Here is a 20,566-nt window from a genome sequence, read left to right on the forward strand (position 1 = left end):
TTTATCATACTAATCGAACTCGCCCGGTCCTGCGAGGAATATTTACATACAGTTTAGGGAAAAAATATGTCATCGTTACATGCTAGGTGTTAGTATTGTGCAACCAATATCTATTCGAATTGTAGGATTCTTATAACTGTTTTAACTAAAATCCGTAAAAAGGTTTATTTAAATCTTTGCGGAATTAAAAATAATAAACAAATATTATAGAAACAAATTTTATTATCACCTTTATCATTAGGATCTTTAATCACAACCATCTTCTTACGTAACATAATATTATAAAAACTCTAAAGAGAGAAAAACAGCTTACTGGATCTTAAGGTAAAAATTCGTTATCAAATTGGAGCTCTATTAGAAGATATCCACTGGCAATCCCGTCACCCAACGATATTAACCAAAAATACACTAAAAGGGGTAATATTTATGGTGAGCGAAAGAAGTGGCCGGCACACACCGATGGTCTATGTTAAAGCTGTCCACTAGCGCCATTTCGTCATCGCTCAATTCAAACTCGAAAATATTCATGTTCTCCTCCATTCGAGATTTCGTAAAAGACTTCGGAATGACCACAATACCACGTTGAACCTGTGTAAACACAACACTATATTCAATCCAAATGCTAAGCATTATATGATACATATTTAAAGTGTACGCTGTATTGTACTGTAGTATAAATCTTCACATAGTTGTTTCATATATATGAATAGAAATTATAGTAAATCTTGGGTGGTAGGAAAATAGGTTAGGACAATTGAAAACCATTAATTCACATCACAAAAATTTAAAGTAAACAAAGGAGGTAAATAGCCAATGAACTTGATGCATCCGATTCAATAAGAAAGCAGTACAAAGTTACTACTGATTATGTATATCACTTTCTACTAAAAACTGAATGTTTGCTCATACTCATAGGACACTAAAAGAGAAAAGTTAAAAGTTAATACTTACCAAGTATCTCAATGCTATCTGCGCACGAGTTTTGCCATATTTGGCAGCCAATGCTCCTAATTTTGGATCAGTCTTGATCCGATCGAGGTGTGCAAACTCAGGCCGAGCATCAGACATGAGTCCCAGAGGGGTGTAAGCCACCGCTTGAACATTTGAACTCTTGCAGAAGTCCACTAATTTATGTTGAGTTAGAGTTGGGTTTATCTGTTAAATGTCTAAATATGTAATTGCTAATAACGGCATAAAATATATAATTAAGAAAATAACTGTGAAACCATGCAAAATTATCACATATTTCAAATGATGTGAACTTTATTATAAAAAACCGTAGATAGAGTATAAAACTAGATGAGCTTCTAAAATAACAATAATAACTAAAGAGATAAGGCATTAACATTGAAATACTTAAGTGCGAGCGAAACAGAGTATCAGTTTTTTTGTCTCTATTTGCGTATCGGGTTTTATTTACCACCAAGCCCTTGGTGGTAAACAAGTTTTCACTGCTTACTGATAAATCGGTAAAATCCAAGTCAAACCCATGTTTTAAGACTTTATCCTTATAAGAGGTGTATTTAAAGTGTCAGTCATGGTGAATTGTTGCATAATTGGCTATAAAAGCTATAGTGAACGTAAAGAACCAAACATAACCATCGGTAAGTAGCTTATTTCGTCACGACTCAGTAACTTTGTTCAAGAATTATTCATTCGAATGTGTATTTTGGTCAATAATAAGCAATGTTCAATGAATTAAAACTTACAGTTTTATTACAGTTTTATACGACATATGTCGATCATTCGCTATCTCACACGCTGTACGCTGAAGCCTGGTCTATACCATAGTCCGTCTACGTAAAAAACGCATTCTAAATCTTTATGATTGACGGATGATGACAAGAGAAATAATTGTGATTGACATGTGTTACACACAGTTTTTAAACTATTTTAAGTGAACCAACCTCAATTTGATTGACAACAGGTTTAATTTTAGCAACTTTGAGCAGTCGGTCCAGTTGTTCTTCATTAAAATTAGAAACACCAATTGCTTTGGTGAGACCAAGCTGTAGAGCTTGTTCCATTCCCGACCAAGTTTCTAAGTAGTCTATCCCTTTGAATTCTCCGTTATTCTACAATAATAGAATTATTTATTGAAGAAAACAAATGTATTGCAAGTATGTATATCTCAACCAATGCTTATTTTGAGATCTGTAATAATTATGCTTTAATTTTTAAGTGCAATTGAAAGATAAACAAAAATCATGCATAGTGCAATATGTAGAAAAAAATATTTATTTTAGTTAATTTGTGGATTCACGCAAGTTTATTGCTATAAATTTTAACCTAATGTAACTCACTGGGAACAGAGATGATATCATTATGCATGTAATATTATAAGCTTTTTAATTTGTTTAAGGGGTCCAAAGCCATGCATCTCCTTAATATTACTTGGGTGTTGGGGTACTTGGGGTACATAGTCGTAAAGAACAATAAAAAAGGTACACCATTGCCGAGTGATGTAACTATGAAGAAAAAAATTTGGAACTGTTAAGGTGGAGCCATGATTCAACAGCTTTAGCTTTATTTGATACTATTATAAGGATTATTAGAACAATTTTAACCAAGCTAAATAATTCACTACATATTTACATAACTAACAAAAAAGTTAAATGATGTACTTTTTCCTAAAAAAATCCAGTAAGTATTTTTATTTTAAGCACAGTAAAGTTTTGGCTTTTATGAAATAAGGTTTGAGAAACTTACATTGATTGAGATAGGCCAATGAACTAAATACAAGTCCACATAGTCTAGTTTCAGTTTTTCTAAAGATTCTTTCAATGCCGGAACTACCTCATTCTCTTCATGATAATTGTTCCACAACTATAATAATAAAGAAAACACAGTATGCAAATAGTGCATATGGTATAGAATTACATCTATCCAAGATTATTGTAGTAACATACCTTAGTTGTAATAAAAAGGTCATTGCGAGACACATTTCCATTCTTAATCTTATTAAGTATGCCCTGTCCCACCTCCTCTTCATTCTTATATACAGATGCAGTGTCAATGTGCCTGTAGCCTAAGTCTATGCCACACTCTACAGCTTGCTGAACATCCCCTGCATCCCATTTTCTCTATAATTGTTAACGTAAAATTCAATATAATAAAAAATAACATAATTTGGTAAATAATTAATTTCAACTCATCTTACATAATTATATTATATTAAAGCTCAAATATTTATAATAACCTTGATTGACCTCTACTTATCAACTTAATTTATAGGTGCTTTATTTCATCAGCTAGTAAATGGCTCCTTACATATTATTATCTACATACGTCTTGATAGGAGATTAGAGATACGACCAAGTTGCGACACTTACTGCATAAGTTCCGAGACCAATCATTGGCAGTTCCACACCATTGTTCAGTTTGATTTTGGTAACCTTTGGAGACATTATTTATAGTTCCTGAATTTTAAAAACACAAAATTCATTTAATGAGTTAAACCTCTTTTTCAAATACAATTTATAATTTACCAAGAGGTTATAAAACTATATTATAATAATTATTATCATTAAAACTTACACTTATGAATCTTAATCTAATATATAATAATTTATAGATAAACTTTGCTGTTTGATTAAGTTTAGAATATTGTAGTGTAAGTGTTGTAACTTCTTAAAGAATTATCAACTACAATTTGTAAACACTGATAAAAGATAAATTGACAAATACGGATCAAATAGAGGAAAAATTACAAGATCCACGATCAACTTGACAGTCGACAATCGGTATATTAAAAGCACCTTAAGGTCACAGCACACATATCAACTCGGAAAGGGATCTTCACCGTATCGCCTTTCGCCTCGCTGTCAACCAGGCGTCAACTTACCGTATGCACGTAGCCAAAGCGTATCAGCAGCTCCTGTATGGCAAATCGGCTACGGCTAGGCAACACCGCGCTTAGCTTACGGCTCGCCGGCCAGTGCCCAAGTTCCCAAGTACTGCAAGTTGAGTACCACACACCGCATCGCGGTTCGGAGCCTGTTCCGACTTCCGAGGCGAGGTGATTACGTTACGTTTCCGATTAGTGTGCGTTGCAGTAGGGAGTTTCATACAAACAATACTCAACGGCTCGAAGGTGATACGGTGGCGATCCCTTTCCGAGTTGATAATTATGTGTGCTTATACCTATTATATTTGTAGAGATTAGATACCTGTCATTTATATGATACTAGCGGATCCGACAGACCGGACAGACCGGATCCGATCCCGTTGTCCTGGGGGTCTAGCCATATTGGTGTCGAAAAGTATTCTACATACACTACCGCTTTTGCGTAATTGTACTGTCGAAAACGCTTCGTTCGTAGCCAAGAGGCATGTCGATACATTACCGCTAAGTCGACACCGTAGATGCGAGCTGCTGTTCGTAGCACCTTATTCCGTCATATTGTCTCTGGATTAAATGTATTCCTAATGTCACTTTTATAAACAAATAAAAGTTAAAACTACAATATTATTGTAAATTTGCAATAATTGCAAATTCCAATTATTGGAAGCTGCAAAAGGGACATTAGAATGTCAGCAAGGTCGGAACAATTTTCGATTTAAGTGGAATTTACGGAAGGTGCAAAGTCAATATATGAATTTTAATTGCATGTTTAAATTAATTATGGTTTGTTTCATGTTTTCTCAGAAATTTAAGGCTACAAATAAATACAATATTTTGAAATTGCATAATCGCGATATATAATAATTAGTAGTACTCATACTTTGATATTTTTAGGATTAGGAACCTCACAACTAATCTGCAAAATGAAGAAGCAACATATTTTGTTACCGCTTAGAAGAAACAATAGAAATAGTACTGTGGATTGATAAATAAAGAGTGAAAATAAGGTTTACTAGAAGTTGATAAGGAGTAGAAGGATAGTCCAAAGAATTAAAAAACAATAGAAAAAAAACGTAGACTAGTGTGAACACTGAAATTAGAGTTTGATTTAAGCTTTAATTAGGTTTGGTGTTTGTGTTTGAACATTTTTAATGTCAATTTGTAAGCAGTTTTATATATAAGTGTAGATTTTATTAGTGATTACTACTAGTTGGAATTATCTCTGTTTATGTCTAACAAACAATTTCAGTTTAAGTTAGAGTCATAAAGGTTGATTGTTTATAATAAATTTATACTTTTAGAAAGTGAGAATTGAAAAGCAGCAAGTACTCAATGAAATGAAAAGAGGGATTAATCAAAATTATAAAATAGAAACTTAGTCTGGTATGAAATTATAACCCTTAATCAACCTTTGTTTCCATATTGATGCTCCAACATCTTAGATATAAATTTAAGTTTGATTCTGATTTAAAGTTAATATTTATGTCAATAAACTTTTGGTTATATCAGTGATTTGCTACTAGTGAATATGTAAATGCAAAATCTGTTTAAGTAAGAAATGAATAAACATTGTATGTTATGTATTTGTCAGTTATATTTTTGGTAATTTACCTGTCTTCTTTAGTAGGAAAAGCCAGTGTAAAGTGGTTAATAATATTAGTTTACTTTACAAGAATATACAGATAATGCATATATGAATGACCCGTCTGATGAATGACCTACTAATAGTTAGAAATATTAAACAAATAGGTAGCAAAATAAAAATATTTCAGTTATGGTTATATTTTATTAAAATAAGGCACCAAATATCTTCCTTAACATAATGTAGTCTACATAGAAAAATAAGCATATGTAACAACTTATTAAACAATACAGACATTACTACTGAACACACACAGGTGCACCAAATTCAATGCATTACTACCTAATGTAGATGTATTCAATTATTCATATTTTTATATGTAGATAATTAACTAATAAATGTAAGTGTTAATTTGCAGCAGTCAATAGGTATCTTGTTTGTGTGCTGTTATATACAAAAAATTGTTCAATTCATAAAACCTAACGTTAGATGTTGTGATGATTTCATAAAATTACTATGATACCTACAGTTACTATGAATACATCCTGATTGTTTCCTTAACACAACAATTGTAAATAATAATAGTTAGGTATTTTAAAGATATAATTCTTCCCAAAATCTACAAATCCAGTTTGTTTATAATAATATCTCATTGACATTCAAACTGCTGAACTTATTAAGATTAAATGTGGAAGAACATAGTTTCAGTTACTGTTTCCTGTTCATGAGGTAATGTTACTTAACCAACCATTATTTCATACTCCACTTGTCTTATTTTTTACATTATTCATAAAATGCTTCATTCCCCATTTTCAGGTACATAATATACCTAACACTAAAATTAATTAAAAGATAAGACTTTAGTAAAACTTGTCCATTTGTGGTTTTTTTAAATATTTTAAGTTGTCATATTAGCTTCTCTTTTTCTGAAAAGAAAATATTTTAGTTAGTACTTTGATCAAATAGAAAACTGACAAACTAAACTAAGATCGGTCCAAGGTTTGTTCAATAAGTAACTTTAATATTAAAACTCTTTACTTAATTCTAAACTTAAAAATATACTTAATTTGTCACTTTGCTGCTTATTGTCAATTAAAGTTTTTAATAACCAAACAATGTCAGTAACTCCCAAGGGACTTGAATTCAAACTTCTCATTCATTAACAATATTATAATAGATATCTCTAGTATATTGACTTAGTAAATAATTAAAGAAAATATCTGCTTACCATTACTTAGTATTGCTCACTAGATTTTATATTTCCAAAGTTCATAAAGTATAAATCCACTTTATTTGATTAATTTAAATCAATATTATATCATTATCAGCTTCTATTATAATTACAATAAAATATATTTAGAACTTCTAATTATGTTCATTAGTGACTGCTTTCTCATCTGAAATATACAAATAAAATGTACAATCATTTTTCTTTGTGATTATATAATATATGCAATATTAAATGGTACATATATATATTTTTCAAATTAAAGAACAATTTCATGAACTTACATGCAATATAAATATCAATAAAAGATATCCAATATAACTAGGATTTACCTCTACTAATTTGCTGATTTTCTTGATATTTTCATATTTATCTGTGTCTATTAAATTATCCTCGCATTGATTCATTGAAAAACTAAAACTCTAAACACGAGAACGTTAAAAAAACAGATAACAAATTAAAACCATTTCGTTAAAACGTCCAAAATAAGACATGTTTTTAAAACGGTAGCGATTAAAGATGGCAATAGTTGTACTGAATTATTGCAAACAGCAGCTTTTGAGATCACGCTAAAACATGGCGGAGAAACGCCGTCTTTTCTACACTGCCGAAACATTAATTGGCCGTTGGCTACCGAATAGCGTAAGCGTTAATGTGTGTCTTTTCGTAGCACTGTCATGGCGTCGCTTATTGTATCCCGACTCACGCCTTTAGGGCCTAGGCTACCGACTGTCGACACGGGCTGTCATTTTCATACAAATTTAGTTTTCGACTTTCTACATACACTACTGTTAAGCCATCTTGGCTAGACCCCCTGAAAAGAACAGTTTCATCGTGTCGTAAGACACGGTAATATGCCCTGGGGGTCTAGCCATATTGGTGTCGAAAAGTATTCTACATACACTACCGCTTTTGCGTAATTGTACTGTCGAAAACGCTTCGTTCGTAGCCAAGAGGCATGTCGATACATTACCGCTAAGTCGACACCGTAGATGCGAGCTGCTGTTCGTAGCACCTTATTCCGTCATATTGTCTCTGGATTAAATGTATTCCTAATGTCGAGATTCTTGGCGGGAATTTGAAAAAGCGCGGTTCAATTTTTTTTCAAAATTGTATTTTAATTAAAATAAATATTATTTCTTTGTAAATAACAGTATAAATTGGCAAATTAAATATAAATATAGTGAATAAATAATTAAAATGGAAGGAAACGAGGGGGGCGGGTTTGACCCGCCCACCTCAAAAAAGAGACCACGACGGCGGTTAGAAGATCTCCAAGATGTTTCTGATGCTGGCGGCGGAGGTGGTGAGAAAGACTCTTATATGGCATATCGCAAGCCCAATTATAAAAGGTTATATCCTGAAAATTCTATTAACACAGAATTTAAGGTTTTCATTCAGAGCAAAAATATACAAGACAAGCTGGGAAATAAAAGCCCAATATATTTGAATCAGATATTTTCCGATATTAAAGGTGTGGTGGCAATAAGGCGTATTGGCGCAAATAAAATTGTTGTGATCTTCAGACAACATAATACAGCTAACAATTTGATAAATAATAACAGCTTTCTTGATAAACACGAAATGAGAGCATATATTCCAGCAGCTCAAATTGAGAAAACTGGTATTATCAGATTTGTGCCCACAAATATTACAAATAGAGAACTATTTGCTAAATTGACTTCTACAAATGAAATAATAGCAGTTAGGAGATTTGTAAAAAAAATAGGTAATGAATTAGTCAGAACACAAACTGTAAGTATCACATTTCTGGCAAATACTTTACCTGAAAGTGTACAATACGACTTATTTTTTTATAGAATATTTGAATATGTTCCTCCTCTGCAACAATGTTTTAAATGTCTTAAATTCAATCATTTTGCAAAAATATGTAATGGCAAAGAGCGTTGCTCTATTTGTTCAGGTGAACATTCCTATAAAGACTGCAATAAGCCAAATGAGATTTGCTGTGCTAATTGCAACGGACCTCATTTAGCTATTTCTAAATTGTGTCCCATTAAAATGAACAAAACATTAGAAAAGAAAAATAAAATAACTTATGCAAGCGTTGCCATTACAAAAGATAATGATGAGTTCCCTCCTCTTCCACCACGCTCCAACCCTATAAATAAAAAAGTAATTAATGTAAATAATAAACCTAATGTAAAACATGTAAATAAATCTGTAAATAGTATTAATGATATAAAATTACAAATAATTGAAAACAGTGATGTACTTATGGCCCTGGTACAAACACTGGTTCAAATAGGTAATAAGATTGATAATGAACCCGTCACTGCAACTTATATAAAAGATATACTTATTAAGAATCTGTCAACATAATGGATACACAACCATATATAACACACTCTCTACGTATTGCGCAATTTAATGTTCAAGGTGCAAATAATAAAAAACAACTTCTTACAAAATTCTTAAATGAAAAAAATATTGATATTTGCTTACTAAATGAGACATGGTTAAAAGAACACCATTCTTTTTATATTTCTGGTTATAATTTCTACAATAAAAATTCAAAAAATCCTCGTAATGGTGTAGGAATATTAATTAAACCATATTTGAAACATAATGTCATAAATACTACTTTTTATGAAGATATACAGACAATAGCCATAAGTATATACACAGAAAATACTAGTATATCTATTCTTTGTGTGTACTGTCCTCCGTCCAGTAGGAATATAAGAATGAATAGATTGCACAATATTATAAGAGGATTACCAAAACCTATTTTTGTTAGTGGTGATTTCAATGCACATCATATTGCTTTTGGATGCCTGTCTACGAAAAGTCGAGGCAATAACTTATATAATATAATTGATGAATGTGATTTATATATTTTGAATAATGGTAGTTTTACTACAGTAAATTATCCTACACGCAACCCCTCAGCAATAGATGTAAGCTTTGTTAGTCCACAGGTGGCTCCACTTTGTGAATGGTATGTACATGATGATGCTATGGGTAGTTATCATTATCCAACCATAACAAACGTTACAATGTGCATTGAAAGATACACAATTAATAAACATGTTGACAGATTTTTATATGATAAAACAGATTGGACAAAGTATAGCGAATTGTCTGGTTTGGTCTTCCATGACATGATGGTTAGTGAAGAGAATCCAATGAAATCCTATGATGAGTTTTGTAGTCGACTTAATAAACTCAAACTAATGGTAGTTCCTAGATTCACTAGGACTAACTTTAGGAGTAGACCACCAGCCCCCTGGTGGAACAGTATATGTGAACAAGCCGTTATAAAATCATATGAAGCCCTGAAATTGTATAGAAACAATTCAACAGAATATAATTACATCAACTATAAAAGATTAGATGCTTTAAAAAAACGCACTATAAAGGAGCAAAAAAAAATCAGTTGGATTGGTTTTTGCAATAGTTTCAATAGAACTACACCCATCAGTCAAATATGGAATCTCATTAAAAACTTTAAGGGAATCAGAACTGGTAATAAATCATATAGGGATGAATTTGTACAGCCACTTTTAGATAAGTTATCAGATAATAACAATTTACTTGATTCAGATTCATTAGACAATTATTTTAATATTAACAATGAGAATCCTCAATCAACATTTTTACTGGATTCTTTTTCATGGTCTGAACTTTTAATGAGTATACAATCTAGAAGAAATACTAGTCCTGGTTTAGATGATTTTCCATATTTATTAATAAAACATTTATCTGACTCCGTAAAAAAGATATTTTTGAATATTCTTAATAATCTCTGGCATAAAAAACTCATACCAAGTTCATGGAAAACTCAATGTGTAATACCTATATTAAAACCAGATAAGTCACCTGAACAGATAAGTTCCTATCGTCCAATCTCGTTATCATCATGTATTGGAAAAATATTTGAAAACATGGTAAAATCTCGACTTGACTGGTATGCAGAATCCAATAATGTCATACCACATATTCAATATGGCTTCCGTAAAGGAAGAAGCTGTGCCGATAGCTTCATTTCTCTGATATCCGACCTGAAAAATGCAAAAAAACAATAAATTACACACAGTTTGTGTATTTTTAGATGTGCAAGGTGCATTTGACAGTGTGGATCCTGGCATACTGGTGAAGGTACTCAGTAATTCTGGTATACCAGGACAATTATCTAAATGGATTTATGATTTCCTTAATAACAGAATACTATATGTTAGGCATAACAATATCTTGTATGGACCTAGAACTGCATCAAAGGGTACTATACAAGGTGCAACATTATCGCCCTTGTTATATAACTTGTATACTTGTGAGATATGTAAATATGTGAATACTAAAAATGTAAATATACTTCAATTTGCAGATGATTTAGTGTTGTATAGTTCTGATGTAAATTTAACAGTAGCCATTGAAAATGTTAACACTGGATTAAAGCAGTTAAGTAATTATTATCAACACAGATTAAATTTGAAAATAAATGCTGCCAAAAGTAATGCCATGATATTTGGAAAGGACACACCAATAGTGGATGTTGTATATAATGGTGATGTCATTCAAAGAGTCACCTCACACAAATTTTTGGGTATTATCATTGACCAGAAGCTGTCATTTGAAGAACATATTAAATATGTATCTAGAAATGCATTAAGAGGTGTTAACATTTTAAGATGTCTAGCAGGTGTTTCATGGGGTGCAGATCCCAAAATACTTTCTATATTATATAAATCTATTGTAAGAAGTCATTTTGATTACAGTTCTCTGGCTTATTTAAATAGCACTCATACACATAAATTGGATATATTGCAGAACAGGGCTTTGAGGATCATATCAGGAGCAATGTGTTCGACTCCCATAAGGGCCATGGAAGTCGAAACTAATATTATGCCATTGATATTGAGACGTCTTATGCTTACAGAAAGATACTGTCTGAAACTATTATCATCAAATAATTTACAAATTATAAACAGGATAATACCTCACCCAATCAATATAGATGGTCCTCTCACTTCACCAAATGATCTTCTGACAGGTACATCTCCAACTTTGTGCCAGATCTTTACAGAAATACAATCTCATTATTCAAACATCAAAAAACATTCTCACTGGTCGTGTTACACTCATTCATACAGTTGTATCACACATCCTATTACGATTCTATCAAATTCAATTGAAAATAATTCAGACTTACTGGCTTTCAAAGAAGAAAATAACAAGTACTATACTATATATACTGACGGCAGTAAAGGCAATGATTTTGTGAGAAGTGCGGTATATGATTCCCAAAAAGATGTTGCTCAAAGCTTTGTTCTAGATAAAAACTGCTCCATATTTACAGCAGAGGCATATGCAGTTTTTGCAGCTTTAAAATCGATTACTTCTATAAACAATTGTAAATATTTTCTAATTTTGACAGACTCTTTGAGTCTTTTAAATAGTCTTAAGCATGCTACTCTTAATAATTTTAAAACCAATTATATTCTCTATTTAATTAAAGATACTGTCTTGCGGTTGTATAAGAAAGATGTAACTATTGCCTTTATGTGGGTACCCTCACATAAAGGTATTACTGGGGGTCTAGCCAAGATGGCTTAACAGTAGTGTATGTAGAAAGTCGAAAACTAAATTTGTATGAAAATGACAGCTCGTGTCGACAGTCGGTAGCCTAGGCCCTAAAGGCGTGAGTCGGGATACAATAAGCGACGCCATGACAGTGCTACGAAAAGACACACATTAACGCTTACGCTATTCGGTAGCCAACGGCCAATTAATGTTTCGGCAGTGTAGAAAAAACGGCGTTTCTCCGCCATGTTTTAGCGTGATCTCAAAAGCTGCTGTTTGCAATAATTCAGTACAACTATTGCCATCTTTAATGACTACCGTTTTAAAAACATCTCATATTTTGGACGTTTTAACGAAATGGTTTTAATTTGTTATCTGTCTTTTTTTAACGATCTCGTGTAATTATAATAATTTAAACTAGAGTGAATATTTTTAAGTTAAGAGTTTTAGTTTTTCTATGAATCGATGCGAGGATAACATAATAGACACAGATAAATATGAAAATATCAAGAAAATCAGCAAATTAGTAGAGGTAAATCCTGTTTATATTGGATATCTTTTATTGATATTTATATTGCATGTAAGTTTATAAAATTGTTCTTTAGTTTGAAAAATACATATACCATTTAATATTGCTTATATTATGTAATCGCAAAGTAAAATGATTGTACATTTTATTTATATTTCAGATGAGAAAGCAGTCACTAATGAACATAATTAGAAGTTCTAAATATATTTTATTGTAATTATAATAGAAGCTAATGATATAATATTGATTTAAATTAATCAAATAAAGTGGATTTATACTTCTTGAACTTTGGAAATATAAAATCTAGTGAGCAATACTAAGTAATGGTAAGCAGATATTTTCTTTAATTATTTATTACAAATGTTAATATACTAGAGAAGTTATTATAATATTGTTAATGAATGAGAAGTTTGAATTCAAGTCCCTTGGGAGTTACTGACATTGTTTGGTTATTAAAAACTTTAATTGACATTAAGCAGCAAATTGACAAATTAAGTATATTTTTAAGTTTAGAATTAAGTAAAGAGTTTTAATATTAAAGTTACCTATTGAACAAACCTTGGACTAATCTTACAGTTTAGTTTGTCAGTTTTCAATTTGATCAAAGTACTGACTAAAATATTTTATTTTCAGAAAAAGAGAAGCTAATAAGACAACTAAAAATATAAAAAAAACCACAAATGGACAAGTCTTATCTTTTAATTAATTTAAGTGTTATATTATGTACCTGAAAATGAATTTGATAATGGGGAATGAAGCATTTTATGAATAATGTAAAAAATAAGACAAGTGGAGTATGAAACATTGCAGACTGCATTATGTTAAGGAAGATATTTGGTGCCTTATTTTAATAAAAACCAACCATAACTGAATCATTTTTATTTTGCTACCTGTTTGTTTAATATTCCTAACTATTAGTAGGTACGGGTCATTCATATATGCATTATCTGTATATTCTTGTAAAATAAACTAATATTGTGAACCACTTTAATGGCTTTTCCTACTAAAGAAGACATAGGTAAATTGCCAAAAATACAACTGACAAATACATAACATACAATGTTTATTCATTTCTTACTTAAACAGATTTTGCATTTACATATTAACTAGTAGCAAATCACTGATATATCCAAAAGTTAATTGACATAAATATTAACTTAAAATCAGCATCAAACTTAAATTTATATCTAAGATGTTGGAACATCAATATGGAATCGAAGGTTCATTAAGGGTTTTAATGTCATACCAGACTAAGTTTCTATTTTATAATTTTTATTAATCCCTCTTTTCATTTCATTGAGTACTTGCTGCTTTTCAATTCTCACTTTCTAAAAGTATAAATTTATTATAAACAATCAACCTTTATGACTCCAACTTAAACTGAAATTGTTTGTTGGACATAAACAGAGATAATTCCAACTAGTAGCAAATCACTAATAAAATCTACACTTATATAAAAGTTTGATTTAAACTCTAATTTCAGTGTTCACACTAGTCTACGTTTTTTTTCTATTGTTTTTTAATTCTTTGGACTTTATCAACTTCTAGTCAACCTTATTTTCACTCTTTATTTATCAATCCACAGTACTATTTCTATTGTTTCTTCTAACCGGTAACAAAATATGTTGCTTCTTCATTTTGCAGATTAGTTGTGAGGTCAAATCCTAAAAATATCAAAGTATGAGTACTACTAATTATTATATATCGCGATTATGCAATTTCAAAATATTGTATTTATTTGTAGCCTTAAATTTCCGACAAAACATGAAACAAACCATAATTAATTTAAACATGCAATTAAATTCATATATTCACTTTGCACCTTCCGTAAATTCCACTTAAATCGAAAATTGTTCCGACCTTGCTGACATTCTAATGTCCCTTTTGCAGCTTCCAATTGCAAATTTACAATAATATTGTAAAGTTTTAACTTTTATTTGTTTATAAAAGTGACATTAGGAATACATTTAATCCAGAGACAATATGACGGAATAAGGTGCTACGAACAGCAGCTCGCATCTACGCTGTCGACTTTGCGGTAATGTATCGACATGCCTCTTGGCTACGAACGAAGCGTTTTCGACAGTACAATTACGCAAAAGCGGTAGTGTATGTAGAATACTTTTCGACACCAATATGGCTAGACCCCCTGGTAATGAAATAGCAGACAAAGCTGCATATGAAGGGATTAACACTCTTAATGTCAGAAATGTGGTACATGTTCCTATGACCGATTATTATTATAATATAAATAATTCAATAAAAGATATATGGGCAAATTTATGGAAAGAAGATCAAAAACTTAAAGGAAAATGGTATGGAAGTATACAAGAAAATTTACTGAGAAGACCCTGGTATGAAGATTATGAGTTGGATACAGTTAGTCGTGAGTTCGTTACCACAATCAACAGATTGCGTTTTGGTCACAACACTACACCCGCACACCTCGCTAAACTTAATATTATAGATAACAATGTTTGCTCTTTCTGCACTAACGAGATCGCAGATATGAATCATATTTTTTTTAAATGCCAAAACCAAATTTTCATTTTTAATAGACTACTATTAGCAAGTGAAATAATGGAAGTTAGTGATCCCTCCCGCCGCCAGTTGTGTGATTTGCTCAAAAACAAAAAGTGTTATAGTGCATTATATAAATACGTTAAAAATACTGTAGGGAAGATTTAAGAAAACAAGTGGAATGTTGGAATAAGAATAACATGTGAAATTAAATGAAGGAAAATAAGTGAAATTAGTGACCGAAAATAAGACTTGGCTTAAAGGTCTCGTTACCAGGCCATAAAATTAAAAAAAAAAAAAAAAAAAAAAAAAATTCCTAATGTCACTTTTATAAACAAATAAAAGTTAAAACTTAACAATATTATTGTAAATTTGCAATTGGAAGCTGCAAAAGGGACATTAGAATGTCAGAAAGGTCGGACCAATTTTCAATTTAAGTGGAATTTACGGAAGGTGCAAAGTGAATATATGAATTTTAATTGCATGTTTAAATTAAATACCAATGTTTCATGTTTTCTCAGTAATTTAAGGCTACAAATAAATACAATATTTTGAAATTGCATAATCGCGATATACTTATAATAATTAGTAGTACTCATTCTTTGATATTTTTAGGATTTGACCTCACAACTAATCTGCAAAATGAAGAAGCAACATATTTTGTTAACGCTTAGAAGAAACAATAGAAATAGTACTGTGGATTGATAAATAAAGAGTGAAAATAAGATTGATTAGAAGTTGATAAAGTCCAAGGAATTAAAAAACAATAGAAAAAAAACGTAGACTAGTGTGAACACTGATATTAGAGTTTAATTTAAGCTTTAATTAGGTTTGGTGTTTGTGCTTAAACATTTTTAATGTCAATTTGAAAGCAGATTTTTATATAAGTGTAGATTTTATTAGTGATTTGCTACTAGTTGGAATTATCTCTGTTTATGTCCATCAAACAATTTCAGTTTAAGTTAGAGTCATAAAGGTTGATTGTTTATAATAAATTTATACTTTTAGAAAGTGAGAATTGAAAAGCAGCAAGTACTCAATGAAATGAAAAGAGGGATTAATCAAAATTATAAAATAGAAACTTAGTCTGGTATGAAATTATAACCCTTAATCAACCTTTGTTTCCATATTGATGCTCCAACATCTTAGATATAAATTTAAGTTTGATTCTGATTTAAAGTTAATATTTATGTCAATTAACTTTTGGTTATATCAGTGATATGCTACTAGTTTATATGTAAATGCAATTAAATTCTGTTTAAGTAAGAAATGAATAAACATTGTATGTTATGTATTTGTCAGTTTTATTTTTGGTAATTTACCTATGTCTTTAGTAGGAAAACCATTAAAGTGGTTAACAATATTAGTTTATTTTACAAGAATATACAGATAATGCATATATGAATGACCCGTACCTACTAATAGTTAGGAATATTAAACAAACAGGTAGCAAAATAAAAATGTTTCAGTTATGGTTATTTTTTATTAAAATAAGGCACCAAATACCTTCCTTAACATAATGCAGTCTACATAGAAAAATAAGGATATGTAACAACTTATTAAACAATACAGACATTACTACTGAACACACACAGGTGCACCAAATTCAATGCATTACTACCTAAATATAGATGTATTCATATATATGTAGATAATTAACTAATAAATGCAAGTGTTAATTTGCAGCAATGTCAATATCTTGGTTGTGTGCTGTTATAAACAAAAAATTGTTCAATTCATAAAACCTGACGTTAGATGTTGTGATGATTTCATAAAATTACTATGATACCTACAATTACTATGAATACATCTTGGGCAATTAAAATAATAGTGATTGTTTCCTTAACACAACAATTGTAAATAATAATAGTTCTTGTAAAGATATAATTCTTTCCAAAATCTACAAATGCAGTTTGTTTATAATAATATCTCATTAACATTCAAACTGCTGAACTTATTAAGATTAAATGTGGAAGAACATAGTTTCAGTTACTGTTTCCTGTTCTTGAGGTAATGTTACTTAACCAACCATTATTTCATACTCCATAGCTTCTCTTTTTCTGAAAAGAAAATATTTTAGTTAGTACTTTTATCCAATAGAAAACTGACAAACTAAACTGTAAGATCGGTCCAAGGTTTGTTCAATAGGTAACTTTAGTATTAAAACTCTTTACTTAATTTTAAACTTAAAAATATACTTAATTTGTCACTGCTGCTTCAAATTCAAATTCAAAAATCATTTATTCACGTAGGTAACACAATGTACACTTGTGATTCGTCATTAAAGATATAAATATTAATGCTTCTAATTTTACATTTACTGCCAGTTCTCAAATCAAGGGCGTAGAACGGAAGAGAAGAACTGGCAATAAACTCTCCGCCACTCTTTTTAATCGCCATGTTTTTTTTTTTTTTTTTTTTACACAACGGTTGTAAGGAGCTGCAACCATTACACCATGTTCCACATGACATTTTAAGTAATTAATAATAAGAACATAAATAAAAACAAAGACTTGTCCCCTATCAGCAGGAGGCATGGTGAAATAGGAGCACGCACTTACATTCTCGTGGGAACAACACGCAAACACATAGTCGAAATAATTAACATCACCGCATACACGAATTCAAGTACGACCAGTCACCACAAGCAGCACCCGTTCACGAGTATGACGCATGGCCAGCCATCGGCCCCCTCGCCATATTTTAGGGAGAGAGACAACCCGACGCATGGACGCCGCCACAAGCAATGACATTTAAGCGAGCATGACGATCCTTGAAATGTGGACTTGGCTACATAAGAAAATAATAATAATACTGAAATAATTGGATACCACATGGATCACGGTTTGTTCCCACTTTACATTAAAACAGTCGTGGATGTTGACGATCGCCCCAGAGTCTGGAAATGCAGCCGAGAGATTCAGTCGTGTTACCTATAATATATACTGGAGCAACTCATATCCAAGCACTAGGATCGTTTAAATATTCATTTATATTATAATAAGCCTTAGTAAGCAGTTTTACTTTAATGTACGATTTAAATTTATTTATTGACAACGCTTGTATTTCACTAGGGATTTTGTTGAAAAAACGTATACAATTGCCTTGGAAAGAATTACTCGTTTTATGCAGCCTTCTGGTTGGTGCGCAAATTTTGTCTTTATTACGAGTACTATAATTATGGAAGCTACTATTCTTTTTAAAGATATCTATATTTTTCCGCACATACAAAATATTCTCATAAATGTATTGACTTGCCAGAGTCAAAATATGTAATTCCTTAAATTTGCTTCGGACCGACTCCCGTGGGGACAACCCACAGATCGCTCTTATAGCCCGCTTTTGCACTACAAATATCGATTTAATGTCAGCTGCATTACCCCACAAAATAACACCATATGACATTATACTATGAAAATAGCTGAAATAAACAAGCTTTGCTGTGTTCTCATCCGTAAGATCGCGTATCTTTTTAACTGCGAACGCTGCGGAACTTAGCCTATTCGAAAGACCTTCTATGTGTCGGCCCCACTGGAGTTTACTATCTAAAGTAATTCCCAAGAACACCGCATTATCAACAAAGTCTATTTCCTCGTCTTTAATTATTATTTGAGAATGACTACTTTTTACATTTGTAGTTACAAATTTAACACATTTTGTCTTCTTTTCGTTTAACTTAAGATTATTTGTATTAAACCAGTGAACTACACTGGAGATGGCACTGTTTACGTTATCAAGTGATGGATTTTGTCGTTTCACTTTAAATAAAAGCGAAGTGTCATCAGCAAACAGTACTATCTCGTGAAGCTCCTTTACAAGAAATGGCAGGTCATTTATATAGACAAGGAATAAGAAGGGACCAAGTATGGAGCCCTGCGGTACTCCCATAGTAACAGAGGATCCCTGTGATATAGCTCCATTTACATTTACCTTTTGAATTCTATCGCTCAGGTATGATTCCACAAGATTTAGCGCCCTTTCGCCAATGCCATAGTGTTGAAGTTTCTTGATTAGGATTTCGTGATGGACACAGTCAAAAGCCTTTGATAAGTCGCAAAAAACTCCAATGGCATCATGAGAATTTTCCCAAGCATTTAAAATCTCGGAAATTAATTGAATGCCAGCATCTGCTGTGGAGCGACCTCTTGTAAAACCAAACTGCTGGCTATGCATAATTTTATTATTATTAAAATGTGTCAATAATTGTTCAAGAATGATTTTTTCAAAGATTTTACTCAAAGCCGGCAGCACAGATATGGGTCTAAAATTTGTGGGGTCCGAAGTGCTGCCCGTTTTGAATAACGGTGTGATTTTACTTATCTTCATCTGGTCTGGAAAGACTCCACAATCTATACATTCATTAAATATTATAGCCAACTCTGAACTGATAGTATTGATTACTGATTGTAAAATGAAAACAGATACACCCCAAAGATCTTTAGTTTTTTTTATTTTTAGCTGTTTAAATGTTTTTATAATGTCATTGCAGCTAATGCGGCTAAATACAAACTTATGATTGCATACAGGAACATTCTTTTTCAATAATAAAAGGGCGGCTGATGGTGAAGAATTTAAAACGCTGGTTGTATTTAAAGGAATGTTAGTAAAAAACTCTTCAAATGCAGAGGCTACTTCGAGGTCGGAACTAATTACTTTGCCGTTTATGTTCACTTTGAATTCAGTATCCTTTCTGGAGGTTCTTCCAGTCTCCTCGTTTATAATTTTCCAAGTAGCCTTTATCTTATCAGAGCTGTTGTTTATTCTAAGACTTAAGTGTTTCGCCTTAGCGATTCTACACTCTTGCCTAAAACTTTTTGAGAATATCCTAACATAAGTTTTAAATTCTTCACTGTCATTATACTGTTTTTCATCATACAACTCATACAATTTTAGCCTTTTTTTGTGTAGCTCCGGAGTTGCCCAGTCACAAAAGGTAGGTTTCTCCGAGACCAAAAAAGTCTTTGGAGTGAACACATTTTTGAATTCACCAATAAATGAATCAAAGAATGTGCTATATAAATTATTAGGGCATTGGTTACTACGCAAAAATGGCATTTTAAATATCAAATTTTTCCTAAATCTATCTAACCGATCCTCTGTTATAGGAATTGTACATATTTTCTATTTTTGATCTTTACATTTTAGTATTTCAAATTCAAACAATTGACCAGAGTGGTCAGATGTAAGTTTGTTGATAATACAGGCGTTGAGAGGAACTATATTACTATAGATATTGTTGCCGTGGTGGCTGTTACCCTAGTTGGTACAATAAAAGTATTAATTAAATTATATGATTTAAACAGATTTAGCAAACGTTTA

At 31.4% G+C, this 20,566-nt stretch overlaps 1 protein-coding gene and 3 long non-coding RNA genes across 6 annotated transcripts; 2 read left to right on the forward strand and 2 right to left on the reverse strand.

The window, feature by feature from the left end:
• Positions 1–204: 204 nt before the first annotated feature.
• LOC125053861 (aldo-keto reductase AKR2E4-like) lies at positions 205–3,675 on the reverse strand. Its single transcript, XM_047655457.1, has 7 exons — positions 3,538–3,675; positions 3,333–3,419; positions 2,910–3,083; positions 2,710–2,826; positions 1,908–2,075; positions 952–1,155; positions 205–588 (listed from the first exon to the last, which is right to left on the reverse strand). Exons 2-7 carry the CDS (start codon positions 3,405–3,407, stop codon positions 409–411), a joined length of 918 nt encoding a protein of 305 aa, XP_047511413.1. The 5' UTR covers positions 3,408–3,419; positions 3,538–3,675; the 3' UTR covers positions 205–408.
• A 554-nt stretch (positions 3,676–4,229) lies between these two features.
• Positions 4,230–4,810, forward strand: LOC125053862. Of its 2 annotated transcripts, none has more exons than XR_007117629.1 (2): positions 4,230–4,627; positions 4,739–4,810. It is a non-coding gene; the product is annotated as an uncharacterized LOC125053862 (long non-coding RNA). The 2 variants fall into 2 exon arrangements; XR_007117628.1 differs by having other exon boundaries at positions 4,230–4,579.
• A 9,526-nt stretch (positions 4,811–14,336) lies between these two features.
• LOC125053863 lies at positions 14,337–15,543 on the reverse strand. Of its 2 annotated transcripts, none has more exons than XR_007117631.1 (3): positions 15,521–15,543; positions 14,550–14,876; positions 14,337–14,391 (listed from the first exon to the last, which is right to left on the reverse strand). It is a non-coding gene; the product is annotated as an uncharacterized LOC125053863 (long non-coding RNA). The 2 variants fall into 2 exon arrangements; XR_007117630.1 differs by having other exon boundaries at positions 14,360–14,391; positions 14,503–14,876.
• Positions 15,544–15,565: 22 nt separating this feature from the next.
• On the forward strand, positions 15,566–16,086 carry LOC125053864. The gene is made up of 2 exons (XR_007117632.1): positions 15,566–15,707; positions 15,863–16,086. It is a non-coding gene; the product is annotated as an uncharacterized LOC125053864 (long non-coding RNA).
• Positions 16,087–20,566: the final 4,480 nt, after the last annotated feature.

The sequence above is a fragment of the Pieris napi genome, chromosome 11 (assembly GCF_905475465.1).
Source record: "Pieris napi chromosome 11, ilPieNapi1.2, whole genome shotgun sequence".
Classification (NCBI taxonomy): Eukaryota; Metazoa; Arthropoda; class Insecta; order Lepidoptera; family Pieridae; genus Pieris; species Pieris napi.

Bases quoted from the DNA above. Each gene is read 5' to 3' on its own strand.
- LOC125053861 (XM_047655457.1), bottom strand. From the start codon at position 3,407: ATGTCTCCAAAGGTTACCAAAATCAAACTGAACAATGGTGTGGAACTG. The intron at 3,084-3,332 runs GTAAGTGTCGCA...TAACAATTATAG, and splicing joins TTGGTCTCGGAACTTATGCA to AGAAAATGGGATGCAGGGGA. The intron at 2,076-2,709 runs GTAAGTTTCTCA...CTATTATTGTAG, and splicing joins ATTGGCCTATCTCAATCAAT to AATAACGGAGAATTCAAAGG.